Here is a 27,830-nt window from a genome sequence, read left to right on the forward strand (position 1 = left end):
AGTGGCACTGGCAGAAGTCCAGCTCAGGCACATTCATTAAGTTGACTTTAATGCTTACGTAGAAAAAACATTTGTACCTGCTGCATTACACAGAGCAGCTGACATGGATTTCGTGCAACAAAGTTGGATCATAAGAAAGTGCTAACTGTGCAAATCACAAAAGCAGCTTGATGCCATCTGATGTCCTTGATTATGTTAAAGCTGATCACTCGAAGCCAGCTGTTTTTTTGTTACTCCGTTCTGCTATTGTCCTTTTCTAAATGATCTTCATTTTGCTAACATACTTCTGAAAATATGTTTAGACTTGTTGAGAAATATTTGGTAAAACAGCTGAGGGTGTACAGTTCCAATTCTCTAACAGCCCAACATACAGTGTCCTCTGGTTTAATGTGCTCTGTTCGTACATCCCTGAATAAAGTGTACTATTATTCTTTCTATAGCATTCCCTTCACTGTAAACACACATTCTGTATGGCTCCCTGAAAAAGATCCCTTTTACAGAAAGGCTGGTGTACCATTTCTTGTTCCAAAAGAACACAGGAAACAAGTCCCACAAACTAATACTGCTCATTTGCCCGTTCCCTCAAATATCTAGCCAATTCTCCCATAAATATTTCCTCACTGTCTGCCTCCCTGAACAATCCATTCCACACTTTTATCATCCTTTGCATAAAATAGTTATATCTAAACTATCTGTGCACCTCCCCTTTTCTAAGCTTGCACTCATATTCCCTGGTTTTAGATTTTGTCAATTTTGAATATATTATTGGGGTTCCTCCCGTGGTTCAATTTATCTACTCTGTTAAAGGAACTGTGTTTTTACTTATAAGTTATTCCTCAAAATAATAGGTTTCACAGTATTACACGTAGACATTCACAAATTTATTAAGCATATGATAACTATTATTGACAATTATTAAACATACACTTAACAGCATCACTTACAGCAAAACCTTGAGAATTCACCAGAGAATTTTAAATACGCTAACTGTCTCGAGCTCGAGGTTTCAAGACTGATCAGGCCTCATTGAATTCTGAGTTCTTTCTCCCAGCAACTACTCATATCTTTTTTTTCCCAATCCTGTTATGTTTCAGCCTCACCTAATCTTCCTTTCATGTTCCTTAACAATGACTTTAATTTTACACATCCTGATTGATCTGTCAATTAGATCCTTAAACTGAAGACAGGTACAGAAATTCATGAACTATCAAAGGCTTTATAACATTCTGTGCAGGTTTTACTTTTCCATCATCTTGGACCGTATTCCTTTTGACAGATGTTGCCTTCCAAGGTTGCCTCGTGTACAGCCATTTTTGTCTGATCAATACAACCCTTTCCTGCCACCTTCATTTTTACAGACACTTAACCGTCATTAAAATGTCAGACCTCTTCTGCATCCCTGTGAAGTTTAAAGAGGAATAACCTACAAGATGCCGTGTTGTCGACACACCCACTTGTACCGACAGAATCCATGTCTTGTTACGGGATCTGTCCATATCAAAGGGATAATTAAACTGCTAGTAAGATCAGCTACAATTGAAAAGTTACTGGACACAGTTAACGTAAGGAAATTAATATAAAGATAATTCAATAGCAGTCCCATCTGATTTACCCTTCACTAACGATTCCTCTGAGTCTTCTCTTTTCTAGAATAAATGGTCAAAAGCTCTTAAAACTCTCCTCCTCCAATAGGCTAGGCATTAGCTTGGTTACTGTTTTCTACTCTGCTTCCAATGCCTGGAGTACAGCAACCAGATTTGTACATAGTGCTTCTGTTGATGCTATATCTGTGCCTTTTCCATGCTCACCACCTCCTGGGATTCCTCTGGCTGTGTATCCCAAGATCCAGTTAAATGTCCATATTGCTGCTGCACACTGTGCTGTTGTTATCAGTGAGCTACCCACCTGTACTCTCAGATCACTTTCCTGTATTGTCCAGTAACCTAGAGCAATTTAGTTCATCCCTAATCTCTGTCTCCTACCTCTCAACCAGTTTTCAACCCATGTCACAAGGTTATGTCCAATTCCATGCACTCTCATTTTTGATAATCTCTTGTGCAGAACCTTATCAAATGCTTTATGGAAGTCCATATAGACGACATCTATAGACACCCCCCCCCTAGACATCATGTTAGTGACCTCCTCAAAAAGTTCAGCTAGATTAGTCAGACAAGACAAATTCAGACTGACTGTCTTGGATCAGCTAACACTTGTCCAAGTGCTCAGTCACTCTGTCTCTGATGAGTGGTTGACGCTTCATCAGAATACGTCTACATTTAACATAGAAAATGTCCCAAGATGCTTCCCAGAGCAGAACTGGGTGCCATGCATTCAGAGAATTAGGAGAGATGTCCGAAAGCATGCTTGAAAATATAGGTTTGAAGGAGGGAAAGAAAGAAAGCACTTGCATTTATATATCACCATTCACGACCTCATGATATCCCAAAGCACTTTATAGCCAATGAAGTACTTTTGAAATGTAGTCACCATTGTAGTGTAGGAAACGTGGCAGCCAAGATGCGCACAGCAAGGTCCCACAAACAGATAATGACCAGATAATCTGTTTTAGTGTTGTTGGTTGAGGGATAAATATTGGCCAGGACACCAGGGAGGACTCCCCAGCTCTTCATCGAATAGTGCATGGGTTTAATGTCTCATCTGAAAGACAGCAGCTCCAACTGTGCAGCACTGAAGTGTCAGCCAAGGTTATGTGTTCAGGTCTCTGGAGTGGAGCTTGAATCCATACCATTCTGACTCAGAGGGGTGAGAGCTGACACCTTAGGTTGCTCTTAAAGGCAGGGGAGAAGTAGCAAAATGGAGAGGTTTAGGGACAGAGTTCTAAAAAAGTAGGTCCAAGACAGCTGAAGGTCGTACCACCGGTGGTGAAATGGAGGGGGAGGGGATGCACAGGAGGCCTGCATCAGAGGACCAAAAACATAGGCTGGGGTGTAAGGTGTGAGAAGCTTGCAGATGTAAGTTGGGAGCAAGGCCATGGATGGATTTATAATTGTGGACAAAGATTTTGAATATAATGCACTGCGGGACAGCAAGCCAATGGAAGTCTTCACAAACAGGAGTGATGGGTGAGTGGGACTAGGGGCAGAATGTGGAGTTTTGGATGAGTTGGAGTTCGTGTATAGCAGAAAGCTGATGAGTGTGTTGGGGGATAGGATGTGGGGGTTTGAGACTTAGCTCCAGATCAAACGGGACACGGAGGGTTTGAAAGGAACCAAGCGTCTGAACAGATTAAGTCACTTATCAAATTTGGTGTGCAGCCAGGGAAGATAATGGAATTGGAGGAGGGCAAAGGTGCAGAGCTTTTGGAAGGAGCTGAATAAGATGGCTTTGGTCTTCCCAATATTCAGTTGGATGAAGTTCTGGCCCAACCATGACCAAGAGTCCACACCTGAAATGTTAACTTATCTGTTCTCATCTCGGATGCTACCTGATCTGCTTTTTTTTTGTTTCATCCATAACTTGGTGTTTGACAACACTGAGCTGGCCATGGAGATGAGGGTACTAGTGGTCAAGAGATAGAACTGTGTGTCTCAAGCGTATTTGTGCGTGCCTACTGATAAGGTTGCAAAGGGGCAACGTTTAATGAGAAAAAGGATGGAATCTTGGAATGCCCCAGAATTGACCATTCTATATGTACATATTATAAAATTCTTGTCCTCATTATATCAATTCCCACATGATCTTTCCCCACCCTACTTGTGCAGTCTCCTCCACACCTATACCCCCTCCCGAATAGGCCTTCTATCTAGGTTTTGATGACTATTTAAACCTAACTCCACCGTTGTACTTCACGATGTCATCCAAACCCCTCAAGTGTAGCATAGTCTTGTAGCACACTCCTAGCCATTGTTTATCCTCTCTCTATATACTGTTAGAAATGGGGTTATTATTTGGTGCTACCTAATACTGAAGATATGACTAAACTTCATAATGGACTTTCTTTTAATCAACAGTATTTCTTTCATAAACAGACATTCTGGAAACTAATTTCTGCATTGTATCTTTAAATGTTACGTCACTTAATAAATTTAACAAGATGTATTTGAGCCAGATTTTATAAGTGACTGACTTGATCTGTTCAGGCTCTTGGTTCCTTTCCAAAGTGAGTGTTCTTGGAGCAACACCTGTGCTCAGAAATCTTGATAATATCACCTCACAAACACAAAAAACATTCCAGATTTTCACCAGCTCTTGGCTCCTTCAAAAGTTGCCATGCAGGAAACTGCATGTCTGCTCCATGACACTTGGTACTCTGTTTCCTACTGTACAGTGACATTTGTAGATGGATTTTATACTATGTTAGTATGTTCGGAATGATGATGAAATGATTGACAGGAAAAGACCCTCTGGCCCATCCAGCCTGTCCTACACAACTGCGATGCCTTGTGCATCACAATATATACACTCACCACCCCACCCAAAACTATGTAATCTCCTGGGAGAGGTGAAAAACCAGATACAAACCCAGGCCAATTTGGGGGGAAAATGTGGGAAATTCCTTTTTACAACCCCCTTAGGCAATTGAAACTAGTCCAGGAGATCACTCTGACTCTGATAATGCCATACAGTACCTACCTTTTGTACAAGGTGATCTCTGCCCCAGCCAGAAACAGGTCCAGCTCTCACTTGAAGGAATTCAACGAACAGGCGTCCACCGCACGTTATTTATACCTTTATTAACATTCTGGTGGAGTAGGGAGGAAACTTGTGCAATTTTGGCTCATCTGGTTTATATGCAGTTAGTGCATGTGAACTGCACAGCTGATGGCGATAATACACTTAGAGTTTGTTTCCTGGCAGTAACTGCACTTTTTTATACTGTTTTAGTTAGTGTGATTCTTTCCTTTTTTAGGAGTTAGTAAGGCTGCATTGAAGAGTATGGCTGGTATGGACCTGGATAAGATCAATTTGGATTTAATAGAAGCTCTACTGGAGTGGATAGTGGATGGAGAACACAATTACCCTCCAGGTTAGTGGGACTTCATACAGTCTGCTGTGTACCTCTTATTGCTGTGATTTTTACAGAGAGCAGATGGTAGAGAAAGGAAATCAAAGCTGGGAGAATCTGGTAGAGGAATCAATAATAAAAGAAGTAAAGTCTTGCATTTACATAACGCCTGTCACGACCTCAGGATGTCTCAAATTGCCTCACAACCATAAAGTACTTTTGAAGTGTAATCACTGTAGTAATGTAGGAAACACGGCAGCCAATTTGTGCACAGCAAGATCCCACAAACAGCAATGTGATAATGACCAGATAATCTGTTTTTAGTGATGTTGGCTGAGCAATAAGTATCAGCCAGGACACCGGAGAGAACTCCCCTGTTCTTCTTCCAATTGTGCCGTGGGATCTTTTACATCCACCTGAGAGGGCAGTCGGGGCTTCGGTTTACCGTCTCATCTGAAAGACGGCACCTCTCCCTCAGTACTGCACTGAAGTTAGAGTATGGATTTCAAACTAGTGTCTGAAGACCCTGGTGGAGGTTGCAAGGGAATTCCAGGGTTTTGTAAAGTCATCAGATTTCTGTCTGGGTCTTAGCACACTGTACACCTTAAGCACAGTAACTCAAGAACTCTATATTAGTTATATATACTTGCGAACCAGATTAGAAATTTAAGTCGTCAAATGGGACTGAAGGGGCGGTAGACGTCTTATAAGCAAGTTATTGAAGTGGGTGGTACTGCAGCTCAATCTGGAGCATGTGTTCAGCTGTTCCTGGCTTGGTACCACTAATCTGCACTCTCCAACGCCCCTTGTCACCTGCAGGTCCAGCAATCCTGCCCGCCTCTCCCCCCCCCCCCCCCCCCCCCCGGCTCTTTCCCCCCCCCCTCCCCTCCCACCCTCCCCCCCCCCCCCCCCCCCGGCTCTGATTGATTGATTGTTTTCTGCCCCACCTTCCTTCTAGGCCCGGCTTGCTCAGTCGGTAGAGCCTGACACTCTTCATGAGATGGTTGTGGCTCAAACCCTACTTTGGACTGTTGGTGTTTAAGAATTCAAAGTCTTAAAGAGGGTGCAGAGGAGATTTACCAGAGATGAGGGACTTCAGTTATGTGGAGAGACTGGAGAAGCTGGGATTGTTCTCCTTAGAGCAGAGAAGGTTAAAGGAAGATTGTGTTCAAAATTCTGAGGAGTTTTGATAGAGCAAATGAGGAGAAACTGCTTCCACTGGCAGGAGGGTCAGTAACAAGAGGACATAGATTTAAGATAATTGGCAAAAGAACCAGAGAGGAGATGAGAATTTTTTTTTACACCGCGAGTTGTGACCTGGAAAGCACTGACTGAAAGGGTGGTGGATGCAGATTCAATAGTAACTTTCAAAATGGAATTGGATATATACTTGAAATGGAAAAATTTGCAGAACTATCAGGGGAGTGGGACTAATTGGATAACTCAAAGAGCCGGCACAGGCATGATGGGCCGAATGACCTTCTGTACTGTGTGATTCCATGAACAAGCTGCCTGCCCCTTTGGGTCACTCTGTTACCTATCAATTCTCCATTATTTGTTGTACATTTTCAGTGGGATAAACAGGATATCTCACTCTCTTCTCCTTCTCCCTTTGCATGATTCTAAAACATAACTGAGTGATTTTCATTTTCCAAATAGGATTCCAGACCTGCCAAGTTGTGCATTAAATAAGGAAATGGTTTAGCTTCCTTTCTGCTCATGAGTGAGATGATCTGCAGTATGTCCAATGAATAGCCTGTATTACTTTTATTAAGGAAACCTGGTGATTTTTTAAAAATCATTGGGCCAGAATCTAATTTAGAAATGCTTATCTTTATGATTACTAGACTGTTACTGAGGTAACGCAAAATGAGAAAATAACTGAATCATGTTTCATGTGTTTGTTTATTTTAATTTAATTTAATAATTCCAACAGGTGCTGTTTTGATATTCTTGCCTGGCCTGGCAGAAATCAAGACGTTATACGAACAGCTTCAGTCTAACCCTTACTTCAACAACAGGCGTGACAAAAGGTCTGTAAGAAATAAAGTAAGGCTTGGCTCATTATTTGGGTGCTCAACTTTAACGATGCCAAGGTCATGAAGTGGAATGAACAAGAGAGTCACTGAGATGTAACCAAGGATGAGAGGATATGTGGAGAGACTAGAGAAACTGGGGCTTTTTTCACTAAAAGTTTTGATAATGTAAAGAGGGAGAAACTATTTCCACTGGTCAGTGAGTCGACAGTTAAAGGACCCAAGATCGTGGCTAAAAGAAAGATGGGAGAAACTAGGATTTTTTTTTTACTCAGTGAGTTGTTAGGACATGGACTGCCCTACCAGAAATAATGATGGAAGCAGAGTCCGTTATAGCTTTTAGTGAATAAGTATTTGAAAAAGAAAAAATTAAAAGGGATGAGGAAAAGGGACTAAGTGGATGGCTCTTTCAGAGAGCTGGCATGGACTTGATGGGCTGAATAGCCTCCCTCTGTGCTGTAAATTTCTGTGATTTAAACAGAGTGGAAAGAGCTAATTAAAGTTGAATTTCCTCTTTTAAAAGGCCCCAGCTTCTTCGCTTTTTTATTGTTTATTTGCAAATACATTACACCACGCTGTAAATTACACTGGAATGTGTCATAATGCCTTGTACGTTATATTGTGATGAAAATTCTAAATGGCTCTCCTCATTGGAGGGGGGAAGGGAACAATGGGGACATTTGTCCTGAACCTAATCTGTAAGTGCAGGACATCATCAAGATGGGAAAGAGTTTTAAAAAAACAGACTGGGTAAATCAGAAATGAGTGACTTGGCTTTAAAAACCTGAAGGTTGTAGAGGAAGAAAAGATTGAGGAAGGTAAGCAGTTCCACAGTTTTGAAGTTATTGATAAGAATGAGTAAGAAGCTGTGTCATTAATCTTGATTTCAACCCTGAGATGGAGGGAGGGGGAAGAGCATGCAGGATGGTAAATTTGGAGCTTAGCAAAAAAGTTCAGAGAAGCACTAGCTATAGTAATATTATGGGTTGGAGGCAAGAGGCAAGAGAGAGATCACCTGTCAAACCACAAGCCTTTCCCTGTATCCTGTCCAGAGTTGAGAAAGCTGCTAGAATAGCCTCCCCAGTTATGGGAGCAGTGTTCACATCTTAGATGGACTTGGGTTTAATAGAGAGTTAAGAGTTACAAGAGAAAACAAATGTTTGGCTAAAAAGAGGCAACTGAGGGGTAGCTTTGCAATGAATGAGATGTGGAAGTTCCATTTTGTTCCTGTATCGCACCTAAGCTAGGCTTCCTTTGTACATTTTATAGCTTGCTCTTATTTGATTTCACTGTGAAGACTGTGCGTGTGCTTTTAAGAACAGTTTGCATTTGGGTGTTGGATCCGTATGGTATGGGCAGCTGACCACCTACTTGCTGAGTTTTTGATTCTCAGCCATGTTATTATGGGTAGTTGCTATGCAGAGTCCAAACACTTAGAGAAGAAAGAAAATAAATCAGAGGGGAATCACCCTGGGTGGCATCTCCTAGCAACCAGCTTCAGACCAGCAATGGTGAGGCATATGAACACATTGCCCATCATTTTGAGATGGGATGGTGTGGCACAGGGAGAGTAGTTCTTTTTAAACAATACTTTTATGGGTAATTAATACATTTAACTTAATGTTACTGCTTCAGAATTTCTCTGCTCTTGTATTAATACACAGCAAAACATTTCAAATAACTTTACCATTTTTAAACCATTGCCAACAAATGTTCTTCATTGACTCTCTACCATCACAGTGAAATAAAGTTACTGCTCTCTTCCAGGTGTGTTATACACCCACTCCACTCTTCATTGTCTAGTGAGGAGCAACAAGCTGTCTTCCTGCGCCCTCCCGATGGAACTACCAAGATCATAATCTCCACCAATATTGCTGAAACTTCAGTCACCATTGATGATGTTGTTTACGTTATTGATTCCGGCAAGATGAAAGAAAAGAGGTACAGACCAGTTTAAAAAAAAATCACTAATGACTTGTTGGAGACAGTGGCACTGTGGGTTAGGGCGCCATCTTTTTACCTCTTGAGCAAAGGTTTGAATCCAGCCTAGACAACCACCTTATGTTAAGGGTTATTGTTGGAATTGGTTTGGAGTAGTGTTAGTCCAGAATCATGTGTCTAGGCGTAACACAATAATTTTACATGATGTCGTCATGTCAGGGACCTGTTAGGATGCTGATGTTCTCTGGTTGGAGTAAACTGAGGATGTACATGAGTGGCTAGCAAACTGGGGGCAAAAGAACCAGAGGGGAGATGAGGAGACATTTTATTTACGCAGTGAGTTGTTATGATCTGGAATGCACTGCCTGAAAGGGTAGTGGAAACAGAGTCATTAATAACTTTCAAAAGGGAATTGGAAAAATACTTGAAGTGGAAAAATTTGCAAGGCTATGGAGAAAGAGCAGGGGAGTGGCGCTAATTGGATAGCTCTTTCAAAGAGCCGGCACGGCCACAATGGGCCGAATGGCCGCCTTTTTGTGTTCTTTGATTCTATGAAAACAACAACGCTAACCTTCATAAATAATTGAGAATATTTTCTGAATAAAAAGGACTGGCACAAGAGAGATATCTGCACCTAATTCAAGTAGGAAGAAAGACTTGCAAGGAACATTGAGGCAGCGAGTGGAAATCATTGCAACTAGATTGGTGGGAAGAGGGCAGAGAAGTATTTGGATCTCAGATGGTACTGACCCCATAGGGCAAAAGGTAGTCAACAGGTGGGTATGGACACAGAAGTCCAGAGACGTATATGTACCAGAGCCCAGGAAAAAAGAGACACTGGGGGACAGGAAAAGAGGCAAATCTCCAGTAAGATGCTTATACAAGAATGCTGGAAGCATTAGTATTAAGATGCTGGAACTGGAAGTTGTTGTAGCAATAGGGATCTGTGATGTGGTGGGAATATCAGAAACATGGCTAAACCCAGAGGATGGAAATCAATTTAACATTCAGGGGTATGGAGTGTTCAGAGGACAGAAAAGGAGAGGGTGTAGCCATATATGTCAGGGACAGTTGGGAGATAAATAAAGTTGATCTTCATATAATCATAGAATCTTACAGCACACAGAAGGAAGCCATTCGTCCCATCGTGCCTGTGCCGACTCTTTGAAAGAGCTACCCAATTCGTCCCACTCCCCTGATGATATACTTGTGGTATTTTAGATCTGCTTTTGGTCTCAAATTCAAAATTCTAACATTGTACGGGAGTGCAACGTGAACCTCATCTGATCTGACACGTTTTTGTTGACCTGCAGGTATGACCCATGCAAGGGGATGGAGAGCCTAGAGGATACCTGGGTATCGCGAGCAAACGCCCAGCAGAGGAAGGGTCGAGCTGGGCGTGTGGCCTCGGGGATCTGCTTCCACCTGTTTACCAGCCACTGCTACCGTCACCACCTTCAGGAGCTGCAGCTGCCCGAGATCAAGAGGGTGCCACTGGAACAGCTTTGTCTAAGGTTGGGGAGAATTATTCATGGAGTCCCAACGATTACGTGTTCACTAAAATAACTACTTAAAAAAGAAAAAAATAGTTGATTCCAATGAATAAAAATTGTAGTGGGTTAAAAAGAAAGAACTTGCATTTCTATAGCGTCTTTCATGACCTCAGGACGTCCCGAAGCACTTTACAATGTCGTACGCGTGAAGTGTAGTCACTGTTGTAATGTAGGAAACACGGAAGCCAATTAGCACACAGCGAGGTCCCACAAACAATGTGATAATGATCAGATCATCTGTTTATTTTTAGTGATGTTGATTGAGGGATAAATATTGGCCAGGAGAACGTCCCTGCTCTTCTTTGAAATAGTGCCATGGGATTTTTGACATCCACCTGAGAGGACAGACGGAGCCTTGGTTTAACGTCTCATCAGAAAGACAGTGCAGCACTCCCTCAGTACTGCACTGGAGTGTCAGTCTAGATTTTGTGTTCATGTCCCTGCAGTGGGACTTGAACCCACAACGTTCTGACTCAGAGGCGAGAGTGCTACCAACTGAGCCCGGCGGATACATAGCATGTACAGTTTCTGCTGCCTACGTAGGTCCCAGCAGAAACTGAATTTGGGCGGTCTCAAACTAGACCTGTCTCTTTCATTGAGACCCTCCGAGCTTCAATGCGGCACACTGCTTGTTTGATGCTAAGAGTAGATAGGGAGAAACTGATTCCACTGGCAGCACAGTCTGTAACCAGAGGACACAGATTTAAGATAATTGGCAAAAGAACCAGGGGAGCGATGAGAATTTTTTTTTTTACGCAGCAAGTTGTTATGATCTGGAACGCGCTGCCTGAAAGGGGGTGGAAGCAGATTTAATAGTAACATTCAAAAGGGCATGGCACAATGGGCCGAATGGCCTCCTGTGCTGTAAGATTCTATAAGGTGCTGGAGTTTATCCAGCCTATTCTTGTGTCGTAGAAAATGTTCTATTCTGAGTGAGTCACAATTCTACAGCATCAAATGAGACAGTGACGTGCACGGGAGTGAGAGATACTCAGTGAAACACAAGTTGAGTAAGAGACTCAATATGCCCAGGAAGGAGCTGGTCAGAGGTGTCAAATTGAACTGGACCCACCTGCCACAGCAGTATGAGTGGGGTGCTAAAGCATAATTATCAGTTTTATTCATTACTGGCAATCTAGCAGAACAGGTGATCTCAGAAGTGTATTTCCATAAATGTGAATGCTATTAATAATGGGGATAACATAGAGATGGGAGCACTGTCATCGTGGGTGTGGAGCCTGCTTTCTCATAGGAAAGAAAGAAAGACTCACATATTTATAGCGCCTTTCACGACCTCAGGACGTCCAAAATCACTTTACAGCCAACAAAGTACCTTTGACATGTAGTCACTATTGTAATGTAGAAAACGCGGCAGCTGATTTGCGCACAGCAAGGTCCCACAAATAGCAATGAGATAATGACCAAATCATCTGTTTTAGTGATGTTGGTTGAAGGATAAATATTGGCCAGGTCACCAGAGAGAACTCCCCTGCTGTTCTTCGAAATACTGCCGTGGGATCTTTTACGTCTACCTGAGAGGGCAGACGGGACCTCAGGTAAACATCTCATCTGAAAGATGGCATCTCCATCAATACAGCACTCCATCGATACTGCACTGAAGTCTGGCAGAGGTACGCAGTGCGGAGAGAATGCTGAAGGGAGATGGTAATGGATATCGTGCTCAAGAAAACTGCATCGACAAAATCATTTATCTGCTCATTTCCATCCGATTATTATTGGGCAGTATTCAGTCTTGAACGTAACCCCTCTCAGTTTGCTGGGATGTATTTAAGCTCAATGTTTTTCCCCCACTGAACTAAGATATCGTTTATGACTGCAGCCTTTGAAGTAGCTTTGCAGTTATATTCTGGATAATATTTCTGTTACCATTAATTGTGGAAAATTACAAAGTGTTTGGGAAAAATCGTTTTAAAAGAAAAGTTGAATTTGTGAATTATATTTTTTCTCTTTTGTCTAGGATCAAAATTTTGGACATATTTGCAGATCATGATTTGGAGTCTGTTTTTTCACGGCTGGTTGAACTACCCATGGAAGAAGGTTTGAAAGCAGCTAAGAATCGGTTGCAAGACCTGGGGGCCCTCACACCAGATGAAACACTCACTCCATTGGGGTATCACTTAGCCTTTTTGCCAGTGGATGTCCGCATTGGAAAACTAATGTTGTTTGGCGCCATCTTCCGTTGCCTTGATCCTGCTCTGACCATTGCAGCTAGCTTGTCCTTTAAATCCCCCTTTGTAAGTAAAATCAATCCTTCAGACTCATGCTCACACCTGTGAAAAACAGTTCAACAATATCTTCTAGTGATGTGTTTTGATATACAGTAGTATTTTCATGGTTTAATACATCAGTTATTCTACATTAATCCTATTTATGTATCACTGTGATGTAACTGACTCATAATTATAAGCCCTGAGGGGTTGGGTGCACAATTTAAAAAAAAAACGAGAATGTAACATCTTACACAGTCAGAAAATTATATTCAAAGGCAAAACAGGAGTTTAGGTGGCTAAGGACTTGACCAGAAAAAAAGAAAGACTTGCATATATACAGTGCTTTTCATGACCTCAGGACATCCCAAAGAGCTTTATAACCAATGAAATACTTTTTGAAGTGTAGTCACTATTATAATGTAGGAAATCTGGCAGCCAATTTGTGCATAGCAAGGTCCCACAAACAGCAATGTGATAATGACCAGACTATCTTTTTTTAGGTGTTTGGTTGAGGGATAAATATTAGCTAGGACACCAAGGAGGACTCCCCCAGCTCTTCTTCGAAATAGTGTAGAGGGACCTTTGACGTCCACCTGTGAGGGCAGATGGGGCCTCGGTTTAATGTCTCATCCGAAAGACAGCACCTCAGGCAGTGCAGCACTCCCTCAGTACTGCACTAGAGCGTCAGCCTAGATTTTGTGCTCAAGTCCCTGGAGTGGGGCTTTGACCCAATGCGACACCTAATTGGAGCACGCACAATCTGTATAGAGAGATAGTGGATGAGTGAGTGGATCGATCTCGGAATGATTCTTCAGGGTTTTTTGTTTTAACTGCAATTTCCTCATAGCAGTAAGCAAATAAAGTGTTAAACCTCTAGTATAACCAAGAAAAAAAAACACTAACTCTTGCAACTAAATAAAATGGTTTGTGCTGTCGAAAGGTTTCTCCATGGGATAAGAGAGAAGAAGCCAACAAGAAGAAGCTGGAATTTGCAGTGGCTCACAGCGACTATCTTGCTCTTTTCCAGGCCTACAAGGTAAGACCGCAGTCTGCTGAGCATTCCTGCTGCATTGAAACATAGAAACATAAGCAATAGGAGCAGGAGTAGGCCATATGGCCCCTTGAGCCTGTTCCGCCATTCAATAAGATCATGGCTGGTTTTTGACCTCAACTCCACTTTCCCATTGTCCTCAGCATTGCTCATTTCTACCAATGACGGAGCTCCTTTGCAAATCAGATTTTGCATTTATCGGAGTGAACAATAAAGAGCAAAGATTCGTTTCTAATGGATCACTTACGGCCTTTAATTTTTTTCTTTGATATTCTGCCCTCCTGGAAAATCTTGACTCACCAGGTGTACCAGAACACCTGGTGAGTCCTGTCGTAACTGGCCACAGATTTTCTCTCTCTCTCTCTCTCTCTCTTTCCCTGTGGCAAAGAATCTGGCCTTTTGTTCAGCACCTCCCCTTTAACTTTCAAAAGGGAATTGGATATGTACTTGAAACCATGTTTCACGGCTATGGGGAAGGAGTGGGACTAATTGGATAGCTCTTTCAAAGCACAGGCATGATGGGCCGAATGGCCGCCTTCTCTGCTGTATGATTCTATGAAAGGACACTGGGGATTAGAAACTCAAACCCACCTCCTGCTGCTTCTTTGGAATGCCAGTGGACTCCACATTCAATATCGATTTATTTATTTTGCACAGCCTCTTGTGCATTGATGCATTTGATGTCGAGATAGTTCCCTTCGTAGTGAGTTCACGATAGTTGCGAGGTGCCAAGTGGATGTGTGGCATTTCCTCTGAGGGACAGAGGAAGGATTAGAAACTGCAGTAACTCTTAACATTTATGTACCACTATCATACCACTCCCCAACATAGGTTGGCAATTTTTTTAAAATTTGTTCTTGGGGATGTAAACGACTCAGGAAAAGCCGCATTTCATTGCCACCTGAGATGGTGGTGGTGATGGGTCTTCTCCTTGAGCTGATGGTGCTCCCACGGTGGTTTTAGGTAGGGATCCCCAGGATTTGGGCCCAGTGGTGATGAAGGAAGTGCGATATACGTCCAAATCAAAATGGTGCGTGACTTGGAGGGGAACTGGGAGGTGATGGTAATCCTATGATCTTGCTGCTCATGTCCCTTTTGGCGGTGGAGGTCGTGGGCTGTTGAAGTATGTTTGGTGAGTTTCTACCATCGTGTAAATCGCAAATACCACAATCATAATGTGCTGATGGCGGAGGGGGTCAATACTGAGTTCAGTGGCAGGGATACCAATCAAATGAACTGCTCTGTCCTGGATGGTATCGAGCTACTTGAGGGTTGGTGTGGCTGCGTCCATCCAGGCCTGTGGTGAGTATTCCGTCACACTCCTGACTTGAGCCTTGTAGATGGTGGAGATGCATCAGGAGGTGAGCCACCAGCCATTGCCCCTGCTCCTGTAGCCATGTTGTTGATATAGGTAATGAAGTTCAGCTTCTGGTCTGTGGTGACCCCTAGGATGCTGATGCTGGGGGACTCTGCAATAATGATTCCACTGAAAGTCATGGGGAGGTGTCTGTGCCTTTTCTTGCTGGAGGTGGTCATTTCCTGGTGCTTGTGTGGTGCAAGTGTTATGTGTATGTTTTTTTTTACAAAGTATTAACTTTTAAAAATTTAAATTACCCATCTAGGGGTGGAGTGTTGCTGTAAAGGAGAGCTCTCAAGCAGGATATAATTACTGCAGGCAAAATTTCTTATCTGGAAGAATACTACAGGTAGATAACCCTTTTTAGCTCTTCTGACACTTAAGAATGTAGTGAACGCAGCACAGGTCATAGTAATTCTTCTTATTTTCTATTGTGATTCTCCCCATTGTAGGAGATTTCCAGCATGAAGAGGCAGTTTGCAGAGCTGTTGTCTGATATTGGGTTTGTGAAGGAAGGACTGAGAGCCAGATACATTGAGAAGATGTCCTCACGAGGAGGGGATGGAATTGTCGAGGCTACTGGCCAAGAGGTTAAAAGAAAAGCGGTTTCTTTTGTATGCTTTCTTGATTCATGGTATAATGCAGATTCATGGTAAAATGCATAATCTTAAAATTAGAGGCAGGCCGTGAAGGGGTGATGTCAGGAAGCACGTCTTCACACAAAGGGGAGTGGAAATCTGGAACTCTCTTCCCCCAAAAAGCTGTTGAGGCTAGGTCAATTGAAAATGTAAAAACTGAGATTGATAGCTTTTTGTTAGGAAAGAGTATTAAGGGATATGGAACACAGGTGGTTAAATGGAGTTGAGGTGCAGATCAGCCATAATCAAATTGAATGGCGGAGCAGACTCAAGAGGCTGAATGGCCTACTCCTGTTCCTATGTTCCTACATGGTATACGGCAGGCTGCTTGGGTACGTACATTGAGGGGGTGACACAATTCTGTAGTAATACAAGCTGACAGTTCCCTGCCAGGAATTGGGGAGTGTGGGAGGGGAGAAGGAAAGGAAATGAAGTCTGTGGGCACTGGGTTTGGGCAGTGCATGCTCCTTAGGGCAAGGTAGGGCAGTCGTCTTTCAAACTGCACAAAATGTACTGCACAAAATCAGGATGGGAGAATGGTAGTGCAGTGCATTGGCACCCAATGTGCTAAGCCAGGAAGTGGTCGGGCATAGATCCCCTACTCGCTGAGTCTCCACTGTACCACTATGGGAAAGCAGTAAGCAGAGGCCAGATAGTCCTCTACAAAAGGAGAGGGAGGGAAAATTAAAAGAGATGGTTGCTCTGGGCTGCTCCTGTGTACCTTCTAATGGTCCATTTGAGAGCGACAGAAGCTTTGGGAGCGGGTCGTCGCATCTGCTGCTCACCCGAGATTAGTGTGTGGCAACTAGAGCTCAACAAAAGGGGAGGGAGGAAAGAAAAACACTAGGAGTCCCATTTCTCTCCCCACGCACCCCCCCCCCCCAAAAAAAATTAAAATAAATCTACAGTGGATCATGTATTGTATACCATAACAGAAAGGACCTGTCCCCCTTCCGACCTGTGGATAATAGAAATTGGTGAAGAATCGAGAATCCCTAAGTTTTCATGTTATGCAAATTGTACGGCAATATTCTAGGCACAAGAATAAAGACAAGACCAATACGGATAACTAAAGGAAACAGTACTTTTATTCCCCCAAAAAAATGATGAAACATAAACAGCAGAAACTGTGCACTGAAGCAGTTTCTCTCACGAAGCTTTGTCCCGTGAAAGTACTGGCACATAGTCAGTATTAGATAGGCAGATAACAACGGTGTGGAATGTGTGGATTATGAAGGTTCCACTGTAATAGTCATTATATTTATCTTTTTGTTTTCAGAAATATGTATGATGGGCAAAATATTGAGTTTCGTAGAGCGTCCGCATTATGGGTACAAGAAACAAACATATGGGGTGAAACCATTTGTGAGACGAGTAAATTGAGGCAGTATTCTCCTTTTTATAGGGCACAGAACATCAGCATTATTGCAGCAGTTTGACAAAAAGAATGATTTTTTTATTTGCTAACTGTTTCCTTTTATTGGGGGCGGCTGTTGTTAATTATAGGGAGAAGATTTCAGACATTTCCTTCCCTTGGACTAAGTTACAGAATTTCCTCAATGTGTTTGTTCCAAGAGAGAAAAATATGAAAACAATAGGTTAAGCTTCTGGTGCCACCCCCTCCTCTCCCTCCTGCTAGTGGCTCAGTAGATAATGAACCGTGTGGCGTGGCACTGAGCCATACCAAACAGGAAAGTCGGAAGTACGCTCTAGGTTTCACTGACCCAGCCAGGGCAACATTAATGGCCCCAAACTGAGGAAGTTTTGGAGGGGGGGAGAGAGGGGTGGGGGGGAACAAGAGAGCCTCATTTTCCTTATCGCTTTCCACTGACCACTGCTGGAAGTGGGCGTCTACGGATCCCACGTGTCAGTGGTCAAGGTCATCGAGCAGGTTCACCAAGAAGAATAGTTATTTGGGCCAGGAACCGAGGAGAGTCACCAGTGGAGCCGTCCCAATGGGAGTTGCCACCATTAGTAGAAAAGGGATGAGAGGAGAAAAATAGAAAAGCTTCTACTGTTTTTCAGTGCATGTGAGGACTGATTATAAGCTACAGTTGTGGATTTTATTTTTGGAAAGTAAATGTTGAACGTTTATTTCATCAGTAGTTTAAAATCTTGAGTCTACAGCATTATGTCTATATTTCTGTTACGTCATCAATGTTACTGACTTTTTTTATTCGTTCATGGGATGTGGGCGTCGCTGGCGAGGCCGGCATTTATTGCCCATCCCTAATTGCCCTTGAGAAGGTGGTGGTGAGCCGCCTTCTTGAACCGCTGCAGTCCGTGTGGTGAAGGTTCTCCCACAGTGCTGTTAGGAAGGGAGTTCCAGGATTTTGACCCAGTGACGATGAAGGAACGGCGATATAGTTCCAAGTCGGGATGGTGTGTGACTTGGAGGGGAACGTGCAGATAGTGTTGTTCCCATGTGCCTCTGCTCTTGTCCTTCGAGGTAGTAGAGGTCGCGGGTTTGGGAGGTGTTGTCGAAGAAACCTTGGCGAGTTGCTGCAGTGCATTCTGTGGATGGTACACACTGCAGCCACAGAGCGCCGGTGGTGAAGGGAGTGAATGTTTAGGATGGTGGATGGGGTGCCAATCAAGCGGGCTGCTTTGTCCTGGATGGTGTCGAGCTTCTTGAGTGTTGTTGGAGCTGCGCTCATCCAGGCAAGTGGAGAGTATTCCATCACACTCCTGACTTGTGCCTTGTAGATGGTGGAAAGGCTTTGTGGAGTCAGGAGGTGAGTCACTCGCTGCAGAATACCCAGCCTCTGACCTGCGCTTGTAACCACAGTATTTATATGGCTGGTCCAGTTAAGTTTCTGGTCAATGGTGACCCCCAAGATGTTGATGGTGGGGGATTCGGTGATGGTAATGCCGTTGAATGTCAAGGGGAGGTGGTTAGACCCTCTCTTGTTGGAGATGGTCATTGCCTGGCACTTGTCTGGCGCGAATGTTACTTGCCACTTATGAGCCCAAGCCTGGATGTTGTCCAGGTCTTGCTGCATGCGGGCTCGGACTGCTTCATTATCTGAGGGGTTGCGAATGGAACTGAACACTGTGCAATCATCAGCAAACATCCCCGTTTCTGACCTTATGATGGAGGAAAGGTCATTGATGAAGCAGCTGAAGATGGTTGGGCCTAGGACACTGCCCTGAGGAACTCCTGCAGCAATGCCCTGGGGCTGAGATGATTGGCCTCCAACAACCACTACCATCTTCCTTTTTGCTAGGTATGACTCCAGCCACTGGAGAGTTTTCCCCCTGATTCCCATTGACTTCAATACATACTGTATGTATCCTGATTTTGATTTTCAGGTTTTTTTTGTTACTGCTTATTTTAGTAATCTGGTTATGACCAGCTGTTTTGTCGTTTTAATCTTCTCTTCTAGGCCAACTCTAATGCAGAAAACATGAAGTTAGTTTCAGCAATATTGTGTGCTGCCCTTTACCCAAACGTAGTCCAGGTCAGTTCGGAATTCTTTTAATTTAACTTGTATTTTGACTCTGATGTGATTGGGTAAAGTTTGAATTTTGTCATTAAAATTGTAATCATTAAAAGCCAGTAGACAGGTACAAAAAGCAATCAAAAAGGGCTAATGGGATGTTGGCCTTTATCTCAATGGAGGAAGTTGTGCTTCAGTTGTCCAGCACCTTGGTCAGACCACTTCTGGGGAACTGCATCAGTTTTGGGCACCGCACCTCAGGAAGGATATATTGGCCTTTGAAGGGGTACAGCGCAGATTCACCAGAATGATACCGGGGCTAAAAGGGTTAAATAATGAGGACAAGTTGCATAAACTTGAATTGTATTCCCTTGAGTTTTGGAGTTTGAGGGGTGATCTGATCAAGGTTTTTAAAATGTTAAAAGGATTTGATAGGGTAGATACAGAGAAACTATTTTCTCTGGTGGATGAATCCAGAACAAGGGGGCATAATCTTAAAATTAGAGCTAGGCCGTTCAGAAGTGAAATCAGGAAGCACTTTTCCACACAAAGGTTTGTTGGAAATCTGGAACTTTGTCCCCAAAAGGCTGTGGATGCTGGGACAATTGGAGATTTCAGGACTGAGATACATAGGTTTTAATTGGATAAGGGTATCAAAGCATATGGAGCAAAGGCTGATAAATGGAATTGAGATTCAGATCCGCCAAGGGGCTGAATGGCTTCCTCCTGTTCCTGGAAAGCTGACGGTCCAATGTGCCTCCTACATTTAGATGAATGGAGCGTCTGGCTTTCGCATAGGGACTCCTCAATTTACAGCACAGACAAGAACTGATACAAGTCTCAACAGATGTTGGGTGCCCTTAAACCTGTTATAAACGATCAAACCCTCGGCCATACAGGCAGTGAAATGAGCAGTTGAACTTTATTATTGTGTGTGGCAATTTGTTTTCTCTTCAGATACATTGCAAAACGGTAAACCTCCCAATCCTCTCCCTCTCCCTTGTAACTTGCTGCTAGCTGCTTCTACTACACATCATCCTTCACAAAAGCTAATCGAGTTTGATCGGCAACATAGGGGGAAAAGCAGCTGTCTTGAGTCCCAAACCTCTGCTGTTCTATAGCTGGCCACTAGGAGATTTGCAAGAGTTGCTTAGGGTGACTGGTTTTATTTCCCCCACTCCCTGGTTAAGGGAAAGGGTCTGGCCTCCATTCTGCACTTCTTCATGATGGCAAGGTGGAAATTGATAACTGTTGTGTGGAGAATTGCAAGTGCTTACGTGCATTCTATTGCTCAATGGCTATTACGTATTATTTACAGCACAGGCACAGGCCATTTAGCCCAACTGGTCTAAGCCAGTGTTTATGCTCCACACATGCCTCCTCCCACCTTGCTTCATCTCATCCTATCACCATATCCTTCTATTCCTTTCTCCCTCATGCAGTTATCTAACTTCCCCTTAAATAGTCTATACTATTCGCCTCAAGTACTCCATGTGGTAGCAAATTGCACATTCTCACCACTCTGAGCAAAGAAGTTTATCCTGAATTCCTTATTGAATTTATTGGTGACTATCTTATATTTATGGACCATAGTTTTGGACTCCTCCATAAGTGGAAACATTTTCTCTACCTATCTACCCTATCGAACCCCTTCATAATTTTAAAGACCTCTATTAGGTCACGTCTTAGAGAAAAGAGCCCCAGCCTATTCAGTCTTTTCTAGAGAAAAGAGCCCCAACCTGTCCTTGTAAATCTTTTTAGCACCTTCTCCAATGTCTCTATATCCTTTTTGTAATATGGAGACCAGAACTGACCACAGTACTCATAAATTTGTGTTGAACCTTCAGTGCACTGCACTTGTCCACTCAGTTGCTCCTATTGGCAGGAACAGATCATCTCTCTGCTTCTGCCCACCCCCCCCACCACTCCATAAGGAATAGTATGGAGAGGTAACAGAAATAAAACAAGAAAGGGTATTATTATTATTAATTGTCTACCTTCGTTAATAGAATCGATTACTTTTGACACATATAACGTCATTTAATGTGTATAATATTGAAGGTAAGTTTTCAACATGAGCTGGTTCTCAGGTTTACTGATGGCCACTTAAGAGTTATTTAAAGATGTTCCTTCTCAGAAAGTGAAAATAAAAATCAGAGGGCAAGTCAACCGATGGGAGAGTGGCAGAATCGAGATAGTTAAGGTTACTGTTCTGTGATGTATCTGAAGAGAAAATAAGACCTTTAGAATTGTTCTCCAACAGGAGTCAGTGCCCTCATAGGGGACGGGAGAAAATTAGAGAAAGGGAGTGGGTGGGTGGAAACACGTCAATAATACAGAGCAATGTGAAAGTTTTTACTTTTTTTGTACCCAGGTGACCGCTCCTCAGAGTAAGTACACGCAAACCATGTCTGGTGCAGTAAAAGTGCCACCAAAACCAGAAGAGCTACACTTCATCACAAGGAACGATGGGAATGTCCACATTCACCCCTCCTCAGTGAACTATCAGGTCAGTGTTTATGGTTTTTGTCCAATGAAGGGTCGTGTGAGAGCCAGCAGAAGCAGACCCATGCTCTGTCCTCTGGTGTGGATTCATCAGGCAAGGGAGATTTTATGTTCTGTTAACGCCCTCCTGTGTTAGTAACTGTCTCATCATCTGTCTGAGCAGTTTGATGTTAGCCAAATGAACATGGCATTATTTGAATCAGTTTTTGTATCATTCCATACAACTCTACTCAATGGAATCAGCACAGAAGGAAGCCATTCAGCCCTTTGTTCCTGGGCCAGCTCTTTGAAACAGCAATCCAATTAATCCCACTCCCCTCCTGCTCTTTCTCCATAGCCCTGCAAATTTTTTCTTTTCCAATATATATCCAATTCCCTCTTGAAAGTTACTATTGAATCTGCTTCCACCACCCTTTCAGGCAGTGCATTCCAGATCATCATAACTTGGTGCGTAAAAAAAAATAGAACCATAGAACCATAGAAAAGATACAGCACAGAAGGGAGTCATTCAGCCCATCGTGTCCGCGCTGGCTCGAAGAACAACCAGGTGCCCATTCTAATCCCACCTTCCAGCACCCAGTCTGTAGCCCTGCAGCTTACAGCAATTTAGGTGCAGGTCCTGGTACTTTTTAAAAGAGTTGAGGGTCCCTGCCTCTACCACCAATTCGGGCAGCAAGTTCCATACACCCACCACCCTCTGGGTAAAAAAGTTTTTCCTCATGTCCCCTCTAATCCTTCCGCCAATCAGCTTAAATCTATGTCCTCTAGTTCTTGAACTCTCCGCTAGGGGAAACAGGTACTTCCTGTCTACTCTATCTAGGCCCCTCATAATTTTGTACACCTCAATCAAGTCTCCCCTCAGCCGCCTCTGCTCCAAGAGAAACAACCCCAGCCTATCCAATCTCTCCTCGTAGCTGCAATTTTCAAGCCCTGGCAACATTCTTGTAAATCTTCACTGCACTCTCTCCAGAGCAATTAGGTCCTTCCTGTAATGTGGTGACCAGAACTGTGCACAATACTCCAGCTGTGGCCTTACCAGCGTTTTATACAGTTCCATTATTACATCCCTGCTTTTGTATTCTATACCTCGGCTAATAACAGAGAGCATTCCGTCTGCCTTCTTCACAACCTTATCTACCTGTACTGCCACCTTCAGGGACCTGTGCACAAGCACTCCAAGGTCTCTCACTTCCTCTACCCCTTTCAATATATTCCCGTTTACTGCGTATTCCCTTTTACTGTTTGCCCTCCCTAAGTGCATTACCTCACACTTCTCCGGGTTGAACTCCATTTGCCACCTTTCCACCCATTCCACCAACCCGTTGATATCTTCTTGGAGTCTACAGCTATCCTCTTCACTATCAACTACACGGCCAATTTTTGTGTCATCTGCAAATTTGCCAATCATGCCCCCTACATTCAAGTCCAAATCATTAATATATACCACAAACAACAAGGGACCCAACACTGAGCCCTGTGGTACATCACTGGAAATGGATTTCCATTCGCAAAGACATCCATCGACTTTTACCCTTTGTTTCCTGTTACTGAGCCAATTTTGGATCCAATTCTCCACATTTCCCTGTATCCCATGGGCTTTTTACATTTCAGAATAGTCTGCCATGTGGGACCTTGTCAAAAGCCTTACTAAAATCCATGTAGACAACATCCACTGCACTACCCTCATCAATCCTCCTTGTCACTTCCTCAAAGAATTCAATCAGATTTGTAAGGCATGACCTTCCCTGAACAAATCCATGCTGACTATCCCTGATGGACATGCCTTTCCAAGTGACAGTTTATCCTATCTCCCAATATTGATTCTAATAGTTTGTCCACCACCGAGGTAAGACTGACCGGCCTATAGTTGCTTGGCCTTTCCCTCGTACCCTTTTTAAACAATGGTACTACGTTTGCAGTCTTCCAGTCCTCCGGTACCTCCCGTGTATCTAGTGAGGATTGGAAAATGATCCTCAGAGCATCCGCTATTTCCTCCCTGGCTTCCTTCAGTAGCCTAGGAAACAATTCATCCGGCCCTGGTGACTTATCAACTTTCAAGGATTCCAGTCCCTCTCGTACTTCCTCTCTCGTAATGTTTACTTTATCCAATATTTTCACACCTCTCTTCTTTAACTACTACATCCGGATCATCCCTTTCCTTTGTGAATACGGAGACAAAATATTCATTTAAAACCCTGCCCACATCCTCTGCTTCCTCACACAAGTTACCCTTATCTTCCCTGATAGGTCCCACCTTTTCCTTAGCTTGTTCTTAATGTACTGATGAAGCATCTTTGAGTTTTCTTTAATCTTACTAGCTGATATTTTTTCATGCCCTCTCTTTGCTTTCCTTATTTCCTTTTTTATGTCATCCCTGTACTTTCTATACTCCTCTGGGATTTCTGCAGTATTTAGTTTTCTGTGACAGTCATAAGCTTTCTTTTTCTGCTTTATCTTGCCCCGTTTACTTCTAGACAGCCAGGGGGTTCTAAATTTGGCAGTGCCACCCTTTTTCTTTGAGGGGACGTGTCTGCAATGTACCCGTAGAATTTCACTTTTTAGTGCCTCCCACTGGCTTGCCACTGATTTCTCCTCATGTAGTTGTGTCCAGTCCACTTCTGCCACATCACCACTTAATTCTGTAAAATTTGCCTTCCCCCAATCTAAAACGTTTACTCCTGATTTAACTCTGTCCTTTTCCACAATAATGCTAAAACTAACTGAATTGTGGTCACTATGCCAATATGGTCACCCACTGTCACTTCACCCACTTAACCATCTTCATTTCCCAGGACTAAATCTAGAATTGCTTCCTCTCTTGTTGTGCTTGTCATGTACTGGCTAAAAAAGTTCTCCTGGACACCGATCAAGAATTTATCCTCACCACCCCTCTGGTTCCTTTGCAATGATCTTGTGCCAGTGGGGAAACAGTTTTGCCCTGTCTACTTTTCTCAAAACCCTTCATGATTTTGGACACCTCTATTAAATCTCCCCTTCACCTTCTCTGCTCTAAGGAGAACAATCCCAGTTTCTCTAGTCTCTTCACATGACTGTAAAGGTACAAGTAATTACTACGATACTCTAAATTTGACAGGGATTCTAAAATCCCAGAACAGTGTGCAGTGTAATTGCAGCTCCTGTTTATATTCTACATCACAAGATGCTTTTCAGCAGCTGGCTTTGCACACTTCAATAAGTGTCTGTTGTAAAGTGAGCAGACTCTTGTTAAGTTATCCAGGGCAGTGTGTTGCAATGTCACTTTCGTCTCCCATTGATGATTGAGCACTACATAACCACAGTTATTACACTTCAAAGTGATTCATCGAAGCTCTTTGAGACATTTCTGAGATGCAATAACCTGCTGTATTGATAAAGAAAATGAAAGAACTTGCATTTATATGGCGCCTTTCATGACCTCAGGACATCCCAAAGCACTTTACAGCCAATGGAGAGCTTTTGATGTGTAGTCACTGTTGTAATGGTGGCCAATTTGCGCACAGCAAGGTCCCACAAACAGCAAGGTGATAATGACCAGATAATCTGTCTTAGTGATGTTGCTTGAAGGATAAATATTGGCCAGGACACTGGGGAGAACCCACCTGCTCTTCTTCGAAATAGTACCGTGGGATCTTTTACGTCCACCTAAGAGAGCAGACTTGATGCAAATCTTTATTTCCTGTCACAAGAATGCGGAGGTGAAAACTCGGACCATGCGGTCAGTTTACTGCATCATTTGAATCTAAATTACTTGTGCTGTGCAATGTGCCCTGAAGCCAGCCTTAGGCATTTGTTTTCTGTCAACCTTGCTCAGTTCACACTTCCTTGCCACTGATGTTACCCAGTCCAATCAATTTTTACAAGTAAAGAAAGGTTTCAGGATGTGGCCATATATCGCTGTTATCCTTGAATATTCCTTTTCAAAATGTATCTCTATTTCTTTTAAGTATTGCCAATCAAAAAGTATGTATCTATCATTGGCCTCTTGATTGAAGCCATTTCAGCATCTCCTGAGTTTGACAAGCTGAGGGATGTTGATTTTGGACGTAGCTGGTGTGGTAGCTTCCACCATTCATGATCCATTTGAGAATTCATCAGCCATATGCAGCTTTTGAAGTTGGCCTTAAATATAAGCAAATCGAAGGCATCAACAGCAACAACAACTTGTATTTAATAGTGGCTTTAATATAGTAGAACGTCCTAAGCGCTTCACAAAAGCGTGATCAGACAAAATTTGACACCTAGCCACTTAAGGAGATATTAGGACAGGTGGGGTCAAGGAGGTAGGATTTAAGGAACATCTTAAAGGAGGAGAGAGAGGCGGAGAGGATTACGGAGGGACTTCAAAAGCTTAGGGCCTAGACAGCTGAAGGCACGGCCGCACCTTAGAAAGAATATGTTGCCCTTGGAAGGAGTGCAGCACCGATTCACCTAGAATGTTACCAGGGCTCCAAGGGTTAAATTATGAGGAGAGAATACATAAATTGGGCTTGTATTCCCTGGAATATAGAAGGTTAAGGGGTGATTTGATTGAAGCTTTTAGGATTTTGAAAGGGATTGATAGAGTGGATACAGAGAAAGTTTTTCTGCTGGTGGGAGAGTTTAGGGCTAGGGGATATAACCTTAAAACCAGAGCCAAGTCATTCAGGAGAGAAGTTAGAAAACATTTCTTCACACAAAGGGTGGTAAAAGTGTGGAACACTCTCTCAAAAACCAGTAGATGCTAGCTCAATGACTCATTTTAAATCTGAGATTGATAGGTTTTTGCTAGCCATGGCTATTAAGGGATAAGGAGCCAAGGCAGGTAAGTAGAGTTAGGATACAGTTCGGACACGATCTCACTGAATAGCGGAACAGACTCGAGGGGCTGAATGGCCTACTCCTGTTCCTATGTTCCAATGGTGAGGCAAAGGGAGTGGGGGCTAGACAAGAGGCCTGAATTGGAGGAACGCAGAGTTCTCAGAGGGTTGTAATGCTGGAGAAGGTTACAGAGATAGGGAGTGGTAAGGCCATGGAGGGATTTGAACATGAGGATGAGAATTTTAAATTCAAGGCGTTGCTGATCCAGGAGCCAATGTAGGTCAGTGAGCACAGGGGTGATGGGTAAATGGGACTTAGTGCAAGTTAGGATATGGGCAGCAGAGATTTGGATGAGCTCAAGCTTGCAGAGGATGGAAGATGGGAGGCCGGCCAGAAGTGCATTCGAATAGTTGAGTCTGGATGTAACAGAAGTTTGGGTGAGGGTTCACCAAAAGAACAAAGCAAGCATTTAGGAGAAATTTTGTTGCACAAAGGGTTGTTAGGAAGACCCTACTAGAAATAGTGGTGGAAGCAGGATCCATAATGGCTTTTTAAAGGAGAAACAAAAGTATTTGGAAATTTTTTTTTTTAAAGCAAGTGGAGAAAGGGCTGTGGAACAGAGCTAAATGGAGAACTCTTTCAGAGAGTTCAGAGAATCGATGAGCTAAATAGACACCTTCTGTGTAGTATGGGGCAGAGGAGCAAAGGGATCTGAGAGCACGGATACACAAATCAGTAAAAGTAGCAACGCAGGTTAATAAGGCCATAAAAAAGGCAAATCATACACTGGGGTTCATTTCTAGAGGGATAGAATTGAAAAGCAGAAAAGGTATGTTAAACTTGTGTAGAACCTTGATTAGACCGCACTTGGAGTACTGTGATCAGTTCTGGTCTCCATATTATAAAAAGGATATAGAAGCATTGGAGAAGGTGCAAAAAAGATTCACAAGGATGATACCAGAACTTATACTTATCAGGAAAGGCTGAACAGACTGTGACTCTTTTCTCCAGAAAAGAGAAGGCTGAGGGGTGACCTGATTGAGGTCTTTAAGATAATGAAAGAGTTTAATAGGGTAAACATGAAGAAAATGTTTCCACTTGTGAGGGAGTCCAACACTGGAGGTCATAAATATAAAATAGTCACTAATATATCCAATAGGGAATTCCGGAGAAACTTCTTTACCCAAAGAGTGCTAAGAATGTGGAACGCGCTACCACAAGGAGTAGTTGAGGCAAATAACATAGATGTATTTAAGGGGAAGCTAGATAAGCACACGAGGGAGAAAGGAATAGAAGGATATGCTGATAGGGTTAG

The 27,830-nt window shown here is 43.0% G+C and overlaps 1 protein-coding gene across 1 annotated transcript in view; it reads left to right on the top strand.

Annotated features, from left to right (window-relative positions):
* Positions 1-27,830, top strand: part of dhx57 (DEAH (Asp-Glu-Ala-Asp/His) box polypeptide 57) — a 96,837-nt gene that overhangs the window by 58,410 nt on the left and 10,597 nt on the right. Inside the window, exons 14-23 of the mRNA XM_067989284.1 lie at positions 4,871-4,987; positions 6,903-6,999; positions 8,770-8,943; positions 10,257-10,457; positions 12,475-12,751; positions 13,668-13,763; positions 15,401-15,484; positions 15,588-15,725; positions 19,160-19,234; positions 21,588-21,722. Coding sequence (XP_067845385.1) covers positions 4,871-4,987; positions 6,903-6,999; positions 8,770-8,943; positions 10,257-10,457; positions 12,475-12,751; positions 13,668-13,763; positions 15,401-15,484; positions 15,588-15,725; positions 19,160-19,234; positions 21,588-21,722 — 1,394 coding nt within the window. The remainder of the gene's footprint in view (positions 1-4,870; positions 4,988-6,902; positions 7,000-8,769; positions 8,944-10,256; positions 10,458-12,474; positions 12,752-13,667; positions 13,764-15,400; positions 15,485-15,587; positions 15,726-19,159; positions 19,235-21,587; positions 21,723-27,830) is intronic.

The sequence above is a fragment of the Heptranchias perlo genome, chromosome 8, assembly GCF_035084215.1.
Source record: "Heptranchias perlo isolate sHepPer1 chromosome 8, sHepPer1.hap1, whole genome shotgun sequence".
Lineage (NCBI taxonomy): Eukaryota > Metazoa > Chordata > Chondrichthyes > Hexanchiformes > Hexanchidae > Heptranchias > Heptranchias perlo.